The sequence below is a fragment of the Dipteris shenzhenensis genome, chromosome 14 (genome assembly GCF_047967505.1).
Source record: "Dipteris shenzhenensis isolate YYH24624 ecotype China chromosome 14, Dip_SZ_1.0, whole genome shotgun sequence".
NCBI classification, from domain to species: Eukaryota; Viridiplantae; Streptophyta; class Polypodiopsida; order Gleicheniales; family Dipteridaceae; genus Dipteris; species Dipteris shenzhenensis.
Window position 1 is genome coordinate 38,278,336 of NC_141609.1, and position 22,530 is coordinate 38,300,865.

A 22,530-nucleotide genomic window follows, 5' to 3' on the forward strand; every position below is an offset into this window, starting at 1 on the left:
AAGCTCTTGCGGAAACTTACGCATAAGCTCATGCTCATGAATGAGCATAAGCATAAGCTTATGCTCATGCGGAAATAGAGGAGGAGCTTATGCGGAATGAGAGAAGCATAAGCATAAGAGAATAAGAGGGATGCGGAAATAGAGAATAAGGGGGAAAGGAAAGAGAGAAGGGAAAAGAGAGAGGGGGAAAGAGAGAATAAGAGAAGAGGGAAAAAAGAGAAGGGGGAAAATGAGAAAAAGAGAAGGGGGAAGAGAGGGTTCCTACGCCCATCACTGCAGCTAGCGCTTAAGGCGCTAGCTGCAGGCAAATGCAAATAACAAAAAGCTTAAATGGAAAGAAGAGGAAGCACTTACCTGTAAAAGTATGTCCCGCTCGGTGTAGTGGACTGGGCCCACAAAAGAGAGACTATGTCCCGCTCGGTGTAGTGAACTGGCCCTACAAAAGAGAGAAAACAACCCATTTTTTCAAATAAGATGTTAGTGGAAAGAGGAGATCACAAAAGCAACTTCTTGAAAGGAGACAAGGAAAGAGAAGATTGAGGAGACAAGGAAAGGAGGAGATTGAGGAGAAGAGAAGGAAGAGAAGGAAGAGAAATACAGAAAGAAGAGGTGAGTTTCTTTCTTTCTTTCTTGAAATTTTCTTTCTTTCTTGAAATTTCGTTTTTTGTTTGAATCCTTTCTAATCAAGCATGAAAACTAGTTTAAAACTTTAGCAATACAAGTAGAAACACTCACAAAACCAAAGCTAACAAACAAACAACCTACATTGTTGAAAAAAACTCACCTTTTGAAGAACTTTCTTTCTGGAAACCAAAGAGGGAAAAAGGAGAGAGAGGGTGCACAAGAGGTAGGAGGAGGGTGAGGAGTGGGAAATAGGGTAGGAGGTTGCTTGGAATAGATGGGAGGTCAGTGAAAATAGGTGGGAGGAGATTTTGGAGAGCTTAGTTTAGAGATTAGGAAAGCTTTGAGCAAAACGCCGCGGGTTTCGTCGTTTCGGGTTTTAACCCACAGCGTCGCTATATAGCGACGCTTATTCGTCGCTATATAGCGACGTTTTTAATTGAAAACGTCGCTATATAGCGACGCTTTCAATTAAAATCGTCGCTATATAGCGACGGAATAAATCGTCGCTATATAGCGACGGAATAGAGAGTCGCTATATAGCGACACTTACTGTTTGTTTTTTAATGAGGCCTCTTGTGACTCAAACATGCTATGCCTATAATTGTCAATATCTCCTCTTACTACATAGCCTTACTATATAGGATTTTTTGTTTCAATCCTTACTATATAGCGATGTCATTCTTTTTATATAGCCTCAAGAGAAGCTCAAATTAAACATGCTATGCTCATAATTGTGTACATCTCCTCTTCATGCTTATGTTTTGGTTTTATAAGTGTAGATGGAAGGGACGAGTAGATGACATGGCATGCATCTCATCGGTCCACTGATCACACATTGAGGATTCCCGCAGATTGTGCGGCTTGGAAGCACATAGATAATCAGTGGCCGGACTTTGCGAGAGAGCCACGCAACTTACATCTTGGGCTAGCCATGGACGGCGTGAATCCTTTTGGGTTACGCTCGACATCTTGGTCGACATGGCCCATAGTCGTGGTGAATTACAATATCCCACCATGGCTAACAATAAAAAAGGGACACCTCATGCTTGCACTACTTGTGCCAGGAAAGTACAAGGCAAGAAACATGGACGTGTACATGGCACCTTTGATAGAGGAGTTACAGATATTATGGAGAGGAGTGTAGGTCTTTGATATTTCCAGAGCTCCTAGGCATACCAATGATATTTCCGTCAGGGGTATCTTGATGTGGACCATGCATGACTACCCAGGATATGGAGAGTGCGCAGGTACGTGGTTATGTCTTTACATGTACAATGAGGGATTATGCTTTTTTTACTCTCTTTTGCACGCATGTCTTGTACTAACATATTCATGCACGCGTGCAGGGCTTGTTACAAGTGGGTACCATGCTTGTCCTGTTTGTGGACCCGCTCTGAAATCGCTTGCACGCTACTCCAAACACATGAGGAAAAATGTTTATGAAGGTCATGCTCGATACCTTCCGCTCGACCATCTCGCACGTGGAGGTCAGCTTGATCCACCACCATCATATTTGAAAGCAAGTGATTGGATTCAAGCTTGGAGGGAGAATGGAGAGGAACCTCCTCCTGGTATGAAGAGGCTATCGATCTTTCACGAGCTTCCTTATTGGGGTCAGTTACAAATCAATCATCTCTTGGATCCCATGCATATCTTTAAGAATGTGGGGGCTACCATTTGGGCACACTTGGTTGGTTCCAAGGACTCGAGAGGAGTGCGAGAAGACTTGCGTGCTATGAATAGGATGTCTCGTTTGTGGCCCCAAGTGCATGCTTCAGGAAAAGTTGTCCTCCCGAAAGCAACGTGGATCCTCTCTACGAGGGAGGAGGCAGCGATCAAGGCAGACATTGCCTCTTTTCAAACACCGACAGGGTACATGCGTTGCTTGAAAGGAGCATTTTCAAAGGACAATAAGCTTAGTGGCCTCAAGTCCCATGATTGGCACAAGGTCTTACAGGTATTCTAAGTAGAATTAGTGTACCGATAATAGTGATGCATTAGCGTAATTATTATTATGTTATATTGTTGACATGATTTCATTGTTGCTTTGATAGTTCATCCTTCCAATTACAATAAAAGGGTGCTTACAAGAAGATGTTAGAAATGCTATATTCAAGATCTGTGGTATTGTGAGGTATGCTTACTATCAATTCGCATTATGTATTTTCTTCATGGACATGTGAAATAGGTGGATATCTCAAATATCTTACATATGCATGGACATGTGAAATAGGTGGATATCTCAAAAAGAGATCTCTATATCGAGCATCGAGAAGGCTAGGGTGGAATCCATTGAAGCCGTATGCTTGCTTGAGAAGCACTTTCCCTCAAGCATTATGACAACTCAAGTCCACTTGCTTGTGCACATAGTTGATGAGGTGGCTATAGCAGGTACCGTTCATAATCGATGGATGTTTTTTCTCGAGCGGTTTATGAAAACTTTAAAGGGGTTTGTAAGACAAAGAGCAAGACCAGAAGCAAGCATGGCAGAGGGATGGCTTGTGCAAGAGTCATTAGTATATATCACAGAGTTTCTTGCATCCACGGATCCTAATATGCCGCAAGCTTGGCACAACAAGGATGATGATCGCATCATTGGCGAGGTCCCCCAAGGAAAAGGGATTGAAAGAAAGATGAGCGAAGAGCAAATGGAGAAATTCAATAAGTTTTGTATCCTCAATAGCCCTGAGATGCAGAAGTGGATTGAGAGATATGAAGTGGCCAAAGCAGAAAGAATAAATGCAAGGACAAGATTCAGAGTAATGTACAGGCGATCACAACCATATCCACGAGATCTGGCTCTTCTCCCTACTCACATGTCACTTGATTGGCTACAACTAGCTATACGTAAAGCCGAACGTGATGGAGAGACAATAAACGAGCGCGAGCGGGAATTATCATCTGGATGTATGGTGCATGTAAGTTTCTTATCTCTTGATGTAATTAAGTAATTATTTGTGGCAATATATGCTATAAAATAGGTGCATCTTCATTGTTTTAATGATGCTCTTTTACAGTACAAAAAGTACAGTGCATTATGGTCATATGGACGACATTTTCGCATAGAACGCATCGATTCAAAGAGAGTCACGTATGATTGTGGAGTCATGGCTAACTTCACACAAGATAGCCGAGCAAGTGCTTCGGATACCAATCTTCTCTCCTCACAGTTGGATTATTGTGTGGAACCATACGCGACATCTATGAAATTGATTTCAGACGATTTACTATTTTCATTCTTGATGTAAAATGGTTTAGAACTACTTACAACGGTCCCCATGCAACTGTGAGAAAAGATGGTAGCGGTCTCTTTGCAATAGACTCCACCAAACATTGGACCGATTAAAGTGATACTTTTGTTCTTCCCGAGCACTGTGAGCAGGTGCATACTAATGATTTAATTAGTCGAAGCTTTCGTTTTTTAAGTCCATTGATATATATATAATTGACGACATTTGGCACGTGATTTTTCATCTTCAATATAGGTGGTTTTTCATCCGGATCGTTCTGATCCAAGATGGTGGTACGTGATCCAAGTTGCACCACGAAGTAAGCAGATTTTTGAAGATCGAGATGTGGATATGGAGATGCCACTACCAAATCCGGATCCAATTGATGAATCTAGCGAAGAAGATGTAGATCACCATATGAGGCAAGAGGAAGATGCGCATAATGACATCGCACGGGAGGAGGATGGAGATCACGATATTGACGAGGAAGACAACAATCGTCAAGATCGATCACCACACTTAAGCTTAATTGAAGAAGATGATCAAATACTTTTAGGTGAACGTACGATGCTAGAGTACGATGATGATATAGGAGATCAACTCGGTATAGAGTTGGAGATAGACTTGCTTGGCGCCTTAGACTTGGCTCAAGATGAAACAGTTGATGTAAATGCTCTTATTTAATTTGATTTTTCTCATCTCCAACTTGGACATGAATATATGAGCTTCAAAGGCTTGATGTACATGCTCTCATTTTTTATTTCTCTATGAGCTCAAACATGTATGAAAATTTAAAAAATTTTGTCATTGGAAGAAAATAAATTTTAAGGCTAAAAAAAAAAAAAAAACCTCTCTGTAAAACGTCGCTATAATAAAGTCTCAGTGTCGCTATATAGCGACCTTTAAAAGTCGCTATATAGCGACTTTTACTAAAGTCGCTATATAGCGACCTTTCAGAGTCGCTATATAGCGACCATTACTAACGTCGCTATATAGCGACTCTTATTAAAAGTCGCTATATAGCGACGATTTACGACACCCGATTTTTATACCGACGATTAACGCTGAGCGGGCGCTAATCATCGGTACGTAAACGTCGCAATAGGATGCGTGTGTAGTAGTGCATTGAAGAGAATCAACAAGCCATGTTTGGCAGAAGCGTAGTTGGTTTGGGTCCATGCCCAGCCTGATACCATGTGGAAATTTAGAGACCTTCCATGTCCTCCAAGATACACACAGAGTACGCAGTAAGCTTGAAATCTGTATTATTGATTTTACTCGAATGAGTTACATAGCATAGTAACAGTGGCGGTTGCCATCCGTTGTGCCTCTTGGCATCACCGCTTGATTATTCTAATGCATAACCTTAATCAGGTCTTAATTCCAACAGGAGTTGCGTTCAACTCTTCCTCGCAAGTGTGCAGTAGTCCTAGTGCGGGCGCATCTCATGTGTTCAATGGGTAGACTTTGCAGCGAAGAGCACATGAGAATTGACAGACTTGCTAGACACGAGGACCTGAGACGGAAAAATTAGAAGCAGAAGAGGATGCGCAAGTTTTGGATCGAGCGATTGGGACGAGTGCATGAAATCCCGCGTTTCTCATTCAACATAAGTTTGCTGGATAAAAAGTTTTCATGGGTCCAACATCAAAGAAGCATCCATTTTTAGGCATGAGCAGGGAGCGACTCACGACCAGCTTTTGGATCGGCTTTTACAGCCTCACGAATTAGTGCAGCCTCATCAACCAGTTGCAAGACGGAGTGCTTCTAGGAAGCAGTGTTTGCCAGAAATCTACATAAATTTATTTGACGCAGCTGCGATCAATGACATTCATTTCTGTTGGGTGTAAATGTGCATCGTCTTACCCCACCAAGCTTAAAGAGAAGTCATGGCGTCGACAAACCGCTGCAGGTTCTTGAGGGACGAGCCACCCTCTCGTGCTGCCCTCATGGCTGCTTCTCTCCACTCCTTTGCTCTCCCCCTCGCTTGCCTTCCCCTCTCTCCCTCCATCAATTCTCTCACTCCCTTCTCGACCTCCTCCCTTGTTACTATCCCTCCCTTTCCTCTCCCCAAGCTCATCCCTACCCCCCACCGATCCACCACACACCTGCAATTCATCGGCTGATCCGATATCGATGACCACCCCAATAACGGTACGCCCCCGGCTATGCCCTCCAACACCGAATTCCAACCGCAGTGCGTCAGAAACCCCCCCACAGACTCGTGCGACAAGACCTGCAACTGTGGTGCCCATGATACAATCAGCGCTCTACCCTCCACCCGCTCCAGGAAACCTTCAGGGAAGATGGCTGCTTCACCGGACATAACGCCCGGGCGGACAGCCCAAAGGAATGGCTGCTGACTGGCCTCCAGACCCAGAGCTATCTCCGAGATTTCTTCCGCTGACATGACAGCCAGAGTTCCGAAAGAAACGTAGAGAACCGAGTGAGTTGGATGCTTGCCCAACCATTTCAAGCAATCGCTGTCATCCCCCAAGGGATCAGCGGTGCTAACCTTGTGCGAATCATCAAAAAAAGAAGAAGGTAACAGAGGGCCAATGGTGCAAATTGGATGCTCCTTTTGTAGCGCAGCGACCGCTTCTTCTTCGAGCTCATCAAAGGTATTAATTAAAATCCAGTCGGACTCGCCTATAGTTTTGAAGGGGCGAGTGAAGTAGTCGAACATAAAGTCGTCAGGGTCATAAGATCGTACAAAGGTGTTCATCTCTTCGACTTTCAGAGGCGGAGCTCCCGGAATACAGGTGATGAGATCTGACGGGTCACCATCTGCGCAAGGTTGCTAATGTTTTAAAAACAGCCTTAGAATTGTACATCACAATTTCGGTAAGAGGAAACGGAGGGAGAAGAAGGCTACACCTGGAGCTGCCGGGCGGTAGCCATTGGTGACGAGCAAGATGGAGGCGTAGCTCGCAGCAGACTGCGTCCAGAAGGCAACGTAAGGCAGGCCGTGCTGGGTGGCGATGTTTTGAGCAAAGAAGAGGAAAGAGTTGGAGATGAGGCAGGTGATGGGGGGGGATTGGAGGAGGAGCTGAAGGAGAAGGGTGTGGAAGGAGGAAGGAAAGTGGGAAGAGACGGAGGCAAGGAAGTCGACAAGGTGGGAAGTGCGGCTATGGTGGGGAGGGAGGCCATCGGGGAGGTGGAGGAAGCGGATGGATTGAGATGAGGAAGGAAGGCTCATGCGGTTGTGATTGAAGGTGGTGTTAACGAAGGTGATTGTGAAGCCATGGCGAGAGGCCAAGAGATGGGCGAGGTGTAGCATAGGATTGATGTGGCCTTGCAAGGGCAAAGGCAGCATCACTGCATGAGGCTTCCCCATCTCTTCTCTTACGACACAAGAGCTTTTGTTTGTGTGTGTGTATATATATATATACGACTCCGATAATACGAGTCCTCGACCCGTGCCGTGATCATCCTCAACCACTCCCCCTTTGAAGGTGGATCTTTCCTTACCAAATCAAGTCAGCATACTTGGATTCGCTTTTGAAATTTGTCTTAACCCATGGCTCTGAGACCTTCCGTCTCTTCCTTTCATTCCATTAACCTTCCATCTCCTCCTTCCTCCCAAAGTTGAACTTCCATCTCCTCCAATCCATTGACCTTCTGTCTCCTCCTTTCCCCTAAAGCTGCCTCTTGTCTTTCCACCTCCTCCCCTCTCCAAGCCTCCATCTAAGAGTTGTGACACGTGGCAGGCTCTTCTCCTCGAAGCTGCCATGTGTCCTCGCTCTTTTTTTTCTTGTGTCCTTGGTTAATAGGTTAAAGATATATATACAACCATTCACCTCCTAGGTAGCATTCACCTTTCTACTTCTTTTAGTTACCTCCCACTAATTGAGATTTTTTATATGACTCACTCACCCCACCTTCCTCCAAGGATTAAGGTTCTTTTCTTAATGCCCCAAGTATAAGGGTACTTTTTTAAATGCAACCCATGTGCTCACACATTAAAGCTAGCTCTATGATTCCAAACTCAAAGACCCTATAATATATGTTTCACAAGAGATATATCCATTCATCACTCAAGTTTACGAGAGCTCAGGGCCTTAACACATGGATGGGAGTAGGGTGGGGGGAGAAGCCCACAAAGAGGAACGGAGAGCTGTGTAGGTAGCAGGGCCTTAAGGAGAGGACACTTACCACTGTTATGGATAAAATTATCTAAGGAAAAAGGCATTAATATGTGTGTGTGTTTGTATGTGTGGCAATAGTATAATAAAATATGGTGTGCATAGGGCCCAGGGTTGAGGTGGCAGGGCATGACCATGTGCCACCCTTCCACGTAAGAGGACCCATAAGGTGTGTTGTACATAATCCATGGTAGTAATATTATAAAATGTAAGGTGGCATGGCTCCTCCATGTGCCCCCCCTCCACCTAGGCTACATTTAGTGAGATATGGCTAAAAGTCCATGGGAGAAGTAATATAAAATAGGTGGAGATGGATATTATATTGGGTTATTCCCTCCATATAGGATAGGCCCATGTGGGGGAGGTATAGATAGTCAAAGGATGCAAGTTCAATAATGGGGAATGTGCCACCCTTCCATGTAAGAGGACCCATAAGGTGTGTTGTACATAATCCATGGTAGTAATATTATAAAATGTAAGGTGGCATGGCTCCTCCATGTGCCCCCCCTCCACCTAGGCTACATTTAGTGAGATATGGCTCAAAGTCCATGGGAGAAGTAATATAAAATAGGTGGAGATGGATATTATATTGGGTATTCCCTCCATATAGGATAGGCCCATGTGGGGGAGGTATAGATAGTCCAAGGATGCAAGTTAAATAATGGGAAAAGTAGGCTGAGGTGGCAAGATTCCTTGTGCCAACCCTCCACTTATCCTCTTAGAGGTTTGAACATATTATAAAATTGGGACAGACCAAGGGGGTATCATAGACTTGAGATATGGGGCTTGATTTATGTGGAAAAATGAGGCAAAGGGTTGTCGCATACAATTGAGAGTGCGTAATCGCCTAGCCCACATGGGAGACTTTTCCACATACACCATGCATGTGGGAGGATGCATTTATTGGGAGAGAGTCCCTCTCTTGGCTATAAAAGGAGGGGGCTATTCCTTGATGGGACACGCTCATTCTTGTAAAGCCACCTAGCTAGTACTTGTTGAGATATCGAGCTCCACTCGAGATATGCCAGGGTGACCGTTGTGTACTTATGTCACCGACTTGTTAGCTGGAGATGCGGTTGGTACACCGCCCACGAATAATAGCTGGATGACAGCTATCCTTATCTACTATAGTTTGTGGCTCAGTTAGTATGCCACCTTAGTTAGTTGAGTTTGGTTTGAGACCCACATATAGGGTTCTTCTATTTCTTTGTACTAGAGTTCTTTTGGCTTACACAACTAAGAAGAGGAAAACTGTTTTTAGCCTCCACCTTTGTGTGTATTCCCCCATTGTGCATGTGAGAAAGCCGCAAGTGAGACTCCTTCCCTCTCTCCCACAATCTTCACATGGTATCAGAGCCTTGTTCGTGGTAAGGAGCTCAAGAAAGCAAGCCAAGTTCGTGGTGTCCTGGTAAGAGGACCAGTGTTGCTTTCCTATTTCGAGTTTGGGAGCAAATCTCTGCAGGTAGCACAGCTAGAAGTGCAGGAGTGTACTGTTTCAGATTGAGACGCCCTTCGCGGTGTGGCGAGAGTGCAGTATATGCTGCGGGCGAGGGCAAAACCCTCAGTGACTTTATTTTTCTGATTTGAGGCCATTTCGGGACCCGTTTTGAAGGCGGAAGTTCTTCGCAGGCACTCAGAAAAAGGCCCTATTTTTTGCTGTGCGACCACTACGCGGCTAGTCGGTGGAAAGGTGCCGCAGAAATTGCATCGTATGCCTGTGTGCAGAGATATTGGGAGTTGCAGATTCATGCCTATTGCCTGTTGATGCAAAATCGTCACTAGGAAGTGACTGTGTGGTGAAATACCACTCTCGTCGGTTTTGCAGATCTGCCCATGTGAGGCAAAAGCTGTGTTTTTTGCAGTGACAGAATATTTTGCAGTGTTCTGTAATGGCATCTGATTCTCTTTCACAGATTGTCACTGAAAAGCTTGACAAGAACAACTTCCAGGCATGGAAGTTTAGAATGACGAATTTCTTAATGGGAAAAGGCTATTGGGAATTCATTACAGGAAATGAAGAAGAACCTGTTCTTCCTAATGTTAGCAAGGTTCTTGCAGGAGCATGGTATAAAGCAGCAATATTCATGCAGTCATACCCCACAGCAAAATGGAATTGCAGAAAGAAAAAACAGGCATATTGGAGAGGTATCTCGGGCTATGCTAAATGAAAAAGATCTACCAGATTATTATTGGGCTGAAGCAGTTGCTACAGCAGTCTATATAATGAACAGGACTCCCACTGCAGCAATATATGGCACGACGCCAGAGGAGATGTATACTGGTAGGAAACCAGATATTTCTCATTTGAAGATTTTTTGTTGCATTGCTTATGTCCATGTGCCAGATGAGTTGAGGTCCAAGTTGGATCCAAAAGCTGAGAAGTGCATCTTTATTGGTTATTCTCTACAGCAGAAAGGGTATAGATGCTATAACCCTTCTACACGTAAGTTCACAGTGAGCAGAGATGTTGTTTTTTATGAGATGAGCAGCTAGTATAAACCAGTAAATGCGATGATTGATGTAGATGCACAAAATGGTAATGCTGCACAGAATGCACAGCAGCAATCACAAAATATAAGTGGACCTGGAGTGTCCTCTACCAGTGGTTCACATACTTCGCCATGGACAGGCAGATTGAGATCAGGAGAATCCCCTCAAAGCAATGCAGATAGTGGTACGCAAGTATCACGAAAAGGAAAAGAGATGATAGATCAGCCCATGTTTGATGTGAATGCAGGTCACTCTTATGTGGATGGTGAATCCCGTGGCTCAGAACAGAGCATTGATGATGAGTTGGGTATTCCTTCTGTTGTTACACCTGGAGTAAGGAAGACCACGGATGTTTTGAGAGCACCTGGAAGTGAGCCTATTTTGCGCAGGTCTACCAGGGTTAGGTATCCTGTGGATAGGCTGAAATATGATGGATTTACAGCCATTCACTATGCCTATATGGTCAAAGTGATACAGGAACAAGAACCCACTTCTTTTGAGCAAGCCATGGGAAATGAAAAATGGGAGAAAGCCATGGATGAAGAAATGGATGCCTTGGATACTAATGCTACATGGGAATTGGTGCCTTTGCCTAAAGGCAAGAATGCAATTGGTTGGTAGTGGGTTTATAAGATCAAGCACAATGCAGATGGTTCTGTGAATAGATACAAGGCAAGATTAGTTGTCAAGGGGTATGCACAGACATATGGCATTGATTATGAAGAAACTTTCAGCCCGGTTGCAAGGATGGCAATCGTAAGAGCAGCCATTGCTATGGCTGCATCAAAGGGATGGTCCTTACATCAGATGGATGTAAAGAATGCCTTCTTGCATGGTGATTTGCAAGAAGAGGTCTTTATGGAGCAGCCAGCAGGTTATGTTCATGCTACTCATCCTGAGTTTGTTTGCAGGTTGAAGAAAGCCTTGTATGGCTTGAAGCAAGCACCTAGAGCATGGTCTGACAAGATAGGACAGTATCTTGTCACTATTGGCTTTCAGATTTCCAAGGCAGATTTCTCAGTCTATGTGAGAAAAACAGAGAAAGGGATTATGCTGTTGGTCATTTATGTTGATGATTTGATCATCACAGGTGATAGTGATGAAGATATCCTTTATGTGAAAATGCTATTGAGGCAGAAGTTTGAGATGAAGGATTTGGGAGAGCTGCGTTATTTCTTGGGCATTGAGGTGATTAGATCACCAAGTGGGATACAGCTCTTGCAGAGGCAGTATGGATTGGACATGCTGTCCAAATATGGGATGACAGGCTGTAAGCCTATTTCAGTTCCTTTGGAGCAGAATGTGAAGCTGAGCACAGATGCAGGTGAGCTTTTGGAAGACCCTACTATGTACAGACGCATAGTAGGAAGTTTGATTTACATGACTATTACCAAGCTATGCTGTTGGGTTGGTAAGTCAGTTTATGCAGGCTCCAAGGAAACCGCATTTGGATGCGGCTAGGCGCATACTCAGGTATGTGAAGTCCACATTGCAGTATGGACTATTTTATGATGCTGGGGTTCAGATATAGTTGCATGGATACACTGATGCTGATTGGGCTGGTAGCATTTCTGATAGACAATCTACCAGTGGATATGTGTTCTCTTTTGGGAGTGCTGCAGTCACTTGGAGCAGCAAGAAACAGCCTACAATTGCCTTGTCGAGCACAGAGGCTGAGTACAGGGGTGCAGCAATGGCTGCATGTGAGGTAGCTTAGTTGCATAAGCTACTCTATGATATGCATCAGTCTACAGATGGGCCGATTGTCATTTATTATGACAACATGAGCAGTATACACTTGGCAAAGAACCCAGTCTTTCATGCCAAAACAAAGCACATTGAGGTGCATTATCACTATGTGCGGGAGAAGGTTTTACTAGGTCTTATTGATCTAGTTTATGTCAGCACAGAGGATCAGGTAGCTGACATATTCACGAAAGCATTGGGTGCAGAGAAGCTGCACAAGTTTAGAGACCTGCTTGGTGTGCAGGATTTGGGATTGAGCTCGAGGGGGAGTGTTGAGATATCAAGCTCCACTCGAGATATGCCAGGGTGACCGTTGTGTACTTATGTCACCAACTTGTTAGCTGGAGATGCGGTTGGTACACCGCCCACAAATAATAGCTGGATGACAGCTATCCTTATCTACTATAGTTTGTGGCTCAGTTAGTATGCCACCTTAGTTAGTTGAGTTTGGTTTGAGACCCACATATAGGGTTCTTCTATTTCTTTATACTAGAGTTCTTTTGGCTTACACAACTAAGAAGAGGAAAACTGTTTTCAGCCTCCACCTTTGTGTGTATTCCCCCATTGTGCATGTGAGAAAGCCGCAAGTGAGACTCCTTTCCTCTCTCCCACAATCTTCACAGTACTTTGATTTCTCCCTTCCCTTCCTTTTAAAATAAAGCATGGTCCTCTTCCCTTGATGTCTCCATCTTTACATTCCTCCTCCCATCATGTACACGCTTCTCTTCCCCCTCTCCCTTTCCCCTTGTGTCATAGTCTCCCTCTTGATTCCCTCCCCTTCTAATTCCTTTTCCCCTCGCATGATAACGTTTCGCCCTCACGTTCTCCTTTCCTCTATGGCCCTCGAGCATCGCCATGCTTAGCCTCTAGCCTCTAGTCCTGATTTCTTTTTCAGCTAATAGAAATGGTGTGGCTGCTGGGATCGAAATCTCCACGGCTAGTGGTATGAAATTTATTACTCCTATGACTGGGTGCGACACTATGGCCTCTTCTGTGCACAGTTATCTTCTTTTCTGCCTCTAAACTGTGTGCCTCTCTATCTCTACGGCTGCAAAATCTCCCTGCTTTTGCACTTTCAGTCTGCCTACTTTCTACTCATGGTTCCTACGTGTATTCTGGCCGACGAATCTTCTGCTCGTACCAGTCGCATCTGCAGAACTATACCATCTGTGCTTCTTTTGAGTTCCCGCGTGCGCATTCGATTCATGCATCTATTATGTTCACCCGTGCGATAATTTTTTGGGCTCCTGTGTCTTCTGATCGCGGACAGTTTTTCTGAGTTTTTGCAAAACTGTAACAACAAATCCCGTGCCCCCCCACTCTCTTCTTCTCCTTCTCCTCTCCTCTCCTCTCTTTTTATTAAAGAGTAGGATTTGAACCCAAGACCTTCCCCTTCACAAAAGGGAAACTTATCATTGGGCCAACAAGTTAGAAGTAATGAAAATGTAATGATTTTTGTTTATATATTGAAATCTTGGGAACTGTAACTCTCTAACCGTGGGGAGTTTACTATTGCTGTAAAAAGCAAAAGTACTTCATTTCATGTGCTCTATTCACATTTCCTGCTAGATCTCCGATTCGTAACTTTTCCAAGTCCACTTCACGGACGCACGCCACACGAGGAGGGTGGATATTTATGTCACTTCTCGACACGTTTAAGGATTTGGTGCCTGGTCCTTTGTGCCTTATGGCTACCAATGCACGAGATCTCTTCCTTGATCTTCATGTCGACCTTGAACGACTGATTGTCAGTGCATCATTCAAGGAGATGACGGGTGGAATGATACACCGTGGATGATTCCCGATGATTCATGGTGAAGAACTACTGATACGCTGGGAGAACTTTGATTTTAATTCTACTCATTGTGCAGTGATCGAACTACTTGCTGCTTCAGAGGTAATTAAAACGGTGTCCTTCATTGAAGGGTGGGATGCTCCCCAAGCTTGGAGGGAGATTTGGCGCATCTGCTTGTTAATTCCTGTGGATAAGCTCGTCCTGAATGGTTTATTCTCAATCTCACTACAAAGGTGTCTAGGCCTCGGCTATGGTTGGTAATGTTTTGACCAAGGAATCCATTTGTACCTAATCAACCTTTTGTGCCTCATTTCGAGCTTCAAGTTGTAATTATTTTTGGTCTAAAGATAAACTATCAACAAAGGATTGCAAGTTTATTTGGTGCTGAACGTTTGGCTCAAGTGTTGAATTCTCCCCACCCTCTCCTTCTACCTATCCTGGACTACCGAGAAACTTGGGATGTCCAAATTTTAGTCTTGGTGTGATGACATCTTGGATCCTTCAATTTGATGGAGCTTACAAACCTTCGACCAAGGCTGTTGGTGTGGGTGTGAAGCTCACTTCACCGGGTGGTGAGGAGAATTGTTACAGCAAGTCTGCACCTGCTTGTACTTGCAATCAAGTTGAGTACTCGGCGCTCATTTTTGGGCTACAAAAGGCACAAGAACATCACATCAAGCAACTTGAAGTGCAAGGAGATTCTCAACTAGTGTGTGAACAAGTTAGGTGGAAGGTGCGGAGCAAAGGCTTGGTTCCACGACATCAACAAGCATTGGAACTTTACAACCACTTTGAAGAGGTAAAAATTCAGCATATCCCTCGAGCTCAAAATCTAGTTGCTGATTTCTTGGCACGTGAAGCTTATACTTCAATCACGCATGATGCAAATTTGTCATGGCATTCTTGTTTGCCTTGATCAACAACCTTATGCAACGCCATGTCTCTAACCCTCGCTTGTAAAGATGGATGAGATATCATGAGGGTTGGTCCTTTTAAGATTGTCTATGTGCTATTCTATGCTGAAGATTCTTCCCGTGTAGTATTTCACAATACACCAGTCACACCCTACCCTGCCTATGTGTGCTTTGTGGATGTATCTTCACCCGATTTTCAGTTCAAGCTTCCTCTTTCTATTGTTTGTCCATAGATAAGCCTCATCTTGCCTCTCTCTTTTCCATCTTCCAAGCATGGTTGACATTCCCGTGTTTTGTGGACGAATGGAAGAAAATCCAAATGAGTATCTTGTGGCCTTCAAGCGCTGTTGTGTTTCTCTCAACTTTCTTACTGAAGACAGATGGCTGTTGGTTCTTCCCACATTTCTAGAGGGTTTGGCTCAAGTGTGGTATGAGAAGCAGGCCGAAGATGTTCACCAAAGCTGGCCAAGGTTGACAGCAACGATGATTGAGTATTTCGGCAAAGAAGAGGAGCTGGAGAATGTGTACCTGCAGGTGGCAAACTTGAAGTAGTCAGAAGGTGAGATGGCGCGTCGATATGTGGATCGAGCAGCCGTGCTCCTAGACTGTTTAATTGCCACACAAGAGGACAGTGCCGGATTTTGAGCTGGAATGACTCAACTTGTGCTGAGCTACCTTGTAACAGGAGCAAGTGACGAATTCTGCCTCAAGCTTAAATGGGAGAATCCAAAAACCATGGTGCTAGCACATGAGATTGCTCAAAAGTTTGATAAAGTTCAGTCTGACCCCGCTTCAAAGAAGACGATTGTCCCTCCACAACTCCCTCAATTCTTGCAACAACAACCCGGGGGGTCTAAGTTAGGGGCATATCCCCACCCCTCATCAAGGATGTATCCACCGCCTCAAATGTATGGTCCTCCCTTAGATGCTTACCCTCAACAAGGTGTATATTCTCACCCTCCGCATCGAAGGTTTCCCCATTGAACTGATAGTCCACCTAGTTTAATCTTCTACTTCTCTTTGTGAGGTCTCGGCTACAAGCCTCAAAGAATCTATCATTTGGTGCACCCAAAATTTGTGCTTTTTTTTAAATATCTCAATGTGATTCATGTGAGTTAGCTCCATTCCTCAAAGTGTGCATTAAATATCCATCGAATCAAGGATGGGTTCCTCTCGGGGGGGTCACTATGTATAAACCCTCTATATCACGTGCATTCAAGGCCTATTTCTAAAATCCCTTATTTGTAAAATTTTCATTAATAAAATGTACCCTTTTTCTATACAAATCTGTAAATTTTTTCCAAAATTGTTTTAAATACTCCCTTATGTACATTAACTTTTGTATAATTTAGATATTAAAAATGTCCTTCTGTTGAACTCACGTGATAGGGTTACATATGATGAGTAACCCCCCCGAGGGGTTCCTCCACTCGAATCAAGGATGGATTCACATTGTAATCAAGGATGGGTTCCTCTACTCGAATCAAGGATGGGTTCACATTGTAATCTCCTTGTCTCATTTTTCCCATTCCAAACCAAGTGGTCTAGCATGATTCCTAGACCAAATGGTAGATCTAATAGACTAGATGGTCAAGGATGATTTTCGAATGGGAACAACCACTTTTTGGACCATGGCCTCAAGACTAGAATGGGATCCCTTCTTCAAGGGTTGAAAAGGATGGCAAGTGATATATGTCCTTGTCCACACTTCCTAAACACATCAATTGATGCCATATGTCCCCCTCTCACGTAACCCTATTGAACAGGATCCAAATACATTTAAATATGGATGGGACCCCTTACATATTTTTTCCTCCCATGTGCTATGACTCTAAGTAGGGCATTTTCAACCATCTTTTCAATTCAATGATATGGTATTAGTCACCCCTCCAATGTACAAGATATTAGTCACCCCTTTAACTTAAGTTATACAAAGGAGCACTACATATTGATCCCACCAAGTCTAAAGTTCCCTTATGAGTCTAATTGTATCTCTATATGTTGATCTCCTCAACCATCAAGATTAAAGTTAGGCCATGACATGAGCCCCTACTTCTTTTCCATTGGCACAAAGCCCACGACATTGTTTAAATTAATTATGCACTACTAGAAAAGCCATGTAAGGCTTTTGAACTGATAGTCCACCTAGTTTAATCTTCTACTTCTCTTTGTGAGGTCTCGGCTACAAGCCTCAAAGAATCTATCATTTGGTGCAAGTTATAAGGACACTTATAGGCATTTGCAGATTTTTTATTTCGTGCATGTTTACTCGATGCCTCAAAGACATTTATCATTTGGTGCAAGTTATAAGGACACCTATAGGCATTTGCAGGTTTTTTATTTGGTGTGTATGTACTCGATGCACAAAAGATAATGCCTAATAGTTGAAAAGATAAACCAATGTTTAATCTTATGGAAAGGTTCATTTCACATATTATTTTGGGAATTTTGAGACTATCGTGGGTCTCACTTGTGTTTTTAAGTTTATTGTTTTTAATATTTTTTTGGTGTTTGATGTTAGTGTTGCACCCAAAATTTGTGCTTTTTGTTAAATATCTCAATGTGATTCATGTGAGTTAGCTCCATTCCTCAAAGTGTGCATTATTGCTTTTCTCCATTGGAAGTAGAGTTGCACTTGGGAAAAAATATGCCAACATGATAACATGCTCTCTACTCTATGGCCTTGGTGTTTTCATCACATGGTTTACGGGTGTGCCTTTTGATCATCTCTTATATGTATACTATGTTTGCTTACCTCTTTTTCATAAGTTTATGTATTTCTAGGGGAAAATGCATAAGAATATCATTTGCATAGTATGCCCTTGTGAGATTGTAGAAAAATTCATTGTATGCAAATAAATAAATATATATATATATATTGCAAATGCGATGTCTCCTAGAGATCATAATCTCCTCTCGTACATTTATGACCTTTATATCTATTGTCACAATATATCCATATTCATCTATGGCTAAATTGTGGTCATCTTCTGCCCATGGAGATAAAGTAACAATTTATAAAAAAGGGTTCATGAACATGCATTCATTCTATGTGTGCGGTATTTTGAAATTTTTAGGCAGGTAGCATTGCATCATAAAAGGAAATACTTCTTTCTCCTTGAGTCACGAGTCATCATTTTTCAATTCAAAATATTAAATCTATTTTATTCTTGAATGGAAAGAGAATGCCTCTCCATCAAACCATTTGATCTATCCATGCACAAATCACCAATTCCAACCTTCCAAATCTCCATCTCTTTGTCCATAGCCACTCCCCCCATGGGTCGTGCCATCCTAAACTTCCTCATTGTGATCTCCTTTGCCTTCTTCTTTGCCACGTATGATTCACTATCACCATGCTCATCTCTCGTCACTCCCTCACATTCCTTCAAATTTGATGAGCCTCATCTTCTCAACAATTGTACCTTCCAATTATTTGATCAAGATGTCTAGCAAATTTTCCCATCTACCTATTACGACATTCATATCTGCCTATGGTTTCTACCTTGCTCCAAATGCATCCTTCCAGCACTTGCTATTGCAAACTTGATCTCTTATTCCCCTCTCACCTTGTATGCCAGTATGTATTCTTTTCACACCGCCCCCCAATTTGCACTCAACTCCCCTACCTTCACCTCGCTTCCTGTGCAATCCAAGACCAGTCGCTTTTCTACAATAGCGCAAAAGCGGCTTCCTCAATTTGGCTTCCTCAATTCATCGTTTGGCGTGCAAAAGGTGGGTGTCTTAAAAAAATGAAAAAGAAACGAAGTGAGGATTTCAATGGCTTGCATTTGCATGGCGAGGTGAGATGCTTCTCGTGGAATTTTTATCATCGTCTACCATATTGATGCTTTGCAAGTCAATGCAATTCATCCATCTACTTCTTTCCAACAATTAAGAATGAGAGCCACCCCCAAATTCTTAGCAAAGTGGAACAAGGGACAAGGGTTGCATGGTACTTAGTTCCACTTGCAAATATCTATACAAGAAACGCGGCCTTCTTTTACAAGGTTAAGCATTCATTGGAAGTGTGGTGCTCTTAAGGATTTTGACATTATATATGCAACTCGGGGGGGGGTCGCTCATCATATGTAACCCTATCATGTGAGTTCAACAGAACGATATTTTTTATTTTTAAAATTTATAGAAATAAATATACATAGGGGACTATTTAAAATAAATTTGGAAAAAATTTACAGATTTGTATAGAAAAGGGGTACACTTTATTAATGAAAAAATTAAAGATAAGGTATTTTAAAAATAGGCCTTGAACGCACGTGATATTGAATTTGGAGTGCTAACTTTGAAATTTTGCCCTTATAGTCGTATAAAATTTCATAATTTTTCCACATTAATGCTTTGGGCAATGTGAGCTCGGTGACATGGTGAATGGGATCCATTTGTGAGATGGATCATGATTATTGATTCCACCTTCTCATCATCTTCCTTGTCCATCAACTTTTCTAGTTCCCTTGATAAGAAACCAAACACCCTCAGATATGAGTAGGTCATAGATTGAGACTTGCCATGTATGGAAGTTAGTTCCATCAAATTTTTAATAGTGATAGTATGCTTCACCATTGGGAAATATTACCAATTTATAGGAGAAATCAGTAGTGCGTAGTCCTTTAAAAAATGTCAACCAAATTGAGTTTATAACTCAAAGTGCACAAAATAATACTAAAAAATGGGCTCAATGAAAAGATGTTCCTCTCTGTGCTTTTCTTCTATGTTGTTCTTCTTTTATACTCCTTTGAGATGAGCTTAAACACAGCATAGAAGCCCAACAAATCATATGGCTTTTTGTGAGGAATTTGTAAATGAGGGTAGAAAATGAGCTCACACATGTCAATATTTCAAAAGCTTAGCAATAACTTTGAAAAACTTAAAGGAAAAAGTAGAAGGATCACTGAAATCATTGCAAAATTGTACACAAAATCATGAAATGATTGCTTTTGTTAGAGTCATAACCAAAAAGAGAGACAAACTTTGATGGCCAGAAAGAAACATGTAGATATTTACATATATTGCCTAGCTGCATAACTTATTATAATATTGAACTTGAGAAAATCTTGATAGAAAAGCAAATGAATGCCAAAGTATCACACTTTGGCTAGGAAAATCCCATGACCTGATACTATCACATGCAATAGCCAATTGGATGGTAGCCTCTACATTTCCATTTTTTATTGAGAACCTAAACAAACACCAAATTATGATGCAAGTTAAATGAGATACATTGGGTTGTTACCTTCCTTAAGTTGTTCCTACCTAGCCTCCACTGATTTACTCTCCATGGCTGGGATGTGATGACATTGGATGGCCAATACCACAACACAATATCCAAAACTCGATACATTAGGTCTCTCTCAGCGTCCATCAGGCTAAATTTTTCATCCAACCTCTCCCATGGCAGCCAACTCAACTTCCTAGTGTCCCAGAGGTCCAACCATCTGCACACTTCTTCCTTCTGTAGATTCCTGGCTCGTGCCATGTCGAGGCTTGCCAGTGGTTTGCCATTAAATTGGACTACTTTGCTCCACCAGATATCCTCAAACAAACTTGCATCCCCTCGGAGACTAGCTCTCCCCTTCCAGGAGGCCAAGTGCCAGCATTTTTTCCAAGCACTAACTAACCCACCAATTACCACTGATCCCTTAATTTTGAGTGGATAGTCTGAGCATAGCCTGTCACACCAGTCGAGGTTCCTTTAGTAGTCTGTACCTTTCCCAACAAGACACCATCTAGCTATCTAAATCCATGGGGCATCTCTCAAGAAAATTCGGGGAAGCCATTTACCCAAAAGAGCAACATTCCTCAACTCCATGTCATGAACACTAGCACCACCCTGCAGGTTGGGAATTTTCAAGGCCTCCCATGGAATGCAATACATATGATGATGACCAACTTGTTCCTTCTAGAGAAACTTCTCATTGATTTCTCAAGTTTTTTCTAGTGACATTTTTTAAAGTACCACACAACTGACAAATATGTAGTAGAGGGATCAATAATATGCTTGATCACCAAAACACATGCATTCCAACGAACTTTTTAGTCCACCTCTTCAGTTTCAAGTTAAATTTATCTCAAAACCATTCAAACTACTGACAAAGGGAAATACCCACACCAAGAGGGGACCCTAGATATCTAGCTATTGTTCCCCTCTCCACCCAGTGGATTGGCAAGGTAGCACCCTGCATAGGCAACTTATCACGACTAATCCTGATGGCATATCACTTATTCCAACTGCATAAAGACTTTGAGGCCTAGCAAAAATCCCCCAAAACCCTAATAATTTCCTTAACACTGCCTTCATCTTCTCGAGAAAAACCATCATGTCATCAACGAAAAGTTGCATACACAGTTGGCGATACCAATCCCTTGCTTTAATATTTAGATCAAGGGCACTATGTAGATAGAAACTAGAAATGGAGCAAGAGGGAATCCTTGTCTCACTAACCTTTTCAAATCATATCTTCCCACAATAGCTCCATTCAAACACAAAGCAGCTGATGTAGCATTTCCAAACAAGGTTCCAACCATTCTGCAAATTTGAGGACCTAAACCCCAATTTGACCATCACAGCTTCCATGAAATCCCACCTGAATCTATCATAAGCTTTGCCTAGATCAAAGCTAAAAAGGATGCAATTCTATCTAGATTCCTTAGCATACTCTAGACCTACTGAAACATTCAGAATGTTTTCAAATATATCCCTGGATTGAATGAACCCCATCTGTTTACTGTCAACCACTTTCAAGCAAATGCCTCTAATTCTCAAGGCCATCGTCTTAGCAATTATTTTGTATGATGGATTTAGCATAGTAATTGGTCTCCAGTCCCCAACCTTGAGCCGGAGTTGCTTCTTGTGGAAGAGCTTCACCAACTCTGTATTGACATCGGGTGGCAGACTGCCACATCTCACTACTTCATTAGCCATCAATGCCATCATCAAAAAATCATTCTTGAGCAGATCCCAAAATTCTACATAGAATATCATTGTTGTTAGTCCATCTAGCCCTGACAAACTCTCCTTATTAAGACTACGTAAGGCATTCTTTAAATCAATTAGTTCAAATGGCCTAGATATCTTTGCTCTTTGAATTGGGAGAATCCCCACCTACACCTCCATTAGCAATTCTTGACACACCCGATGCCATGCATCATCTTGCAACCCATCTTGGCCAACTATGCTACTTAGTTCATTGTAGAATACCTCATCAACATGCCAAAACTCCATTGCCACATTACCATTGGCATCATGAACTCTATCAATCCTCTCTCTCACTTGTTACATGACAAGCCTAGAGCAACTTTGGCCATCTGAGCTGACATTGAGCCATTTGTCATAATTCTATTGGCTATTCACCAAGCCAACAAAAGAAAAAAAGCAACTACCAAAAATATTGTGCTTTGGAAAAATTAAAGGAATGCTTCTAATGTAGATTAGCAATTCATGAAACTCTCATAATCTTGAAGCTAATTCATGAAACTCTCCCAATCTTGAAGCTGTGCTGCAAACCTATGCATCAAAACTATCTATCTAATGATTCTCTACATCAATTATGACCACTATCACTATACTA

General features: G+C 42.5%; 1 protein-coding gene across 1 annotated transcript; it reads right to left on the reverse strand.

The window, feature by feature from the left end:
- Positions 1 to 5,729: 5,729 nt before the first annotated feature.
- LOC147894589 (UDP-glycosyltransferase 85A7-like) lies at positions 5,730 to 7,207 on the reverse strand. The gene is made up of 2 exons (XM_087384883.1): positions 6,732 to 7,207; positions 5,730 to 6,641 (listed from the first exon to the last, which is right to left on the reverse strand). Exons 1-2 carry the CDS (start codon positions 7,189 to 7,191, stop codon positions 5,731 to 5,733), a joined length of 1,371 nt encoding a protein of 456 aa, XP_087241009.1. The 5' UTR covers positions 7,192 to 7,207; the 3' UTR covers position 5,730.
- Positions 7,208 to 22,530: the final 15,323 nt, after the last annotated feature.

Bases quoted from the DNA above. Each gene is read 5' to 3' on its own strand.
- LOC147894589 (XM_087384883.1), bottom strand. From the start codon at position 7,191: ATGGGGAAGCCTCATGCAGTGATGCTGCCTTTGCCCTTGCAAGGCCAC. The intron at 6,642-6,731 runs GTGTAGCCTTCT...AACCTTGCGCAG, and splicing joins CTACCGCCCGGCAGCTCCAG to ATGGTGACCCGTCAGATCTC.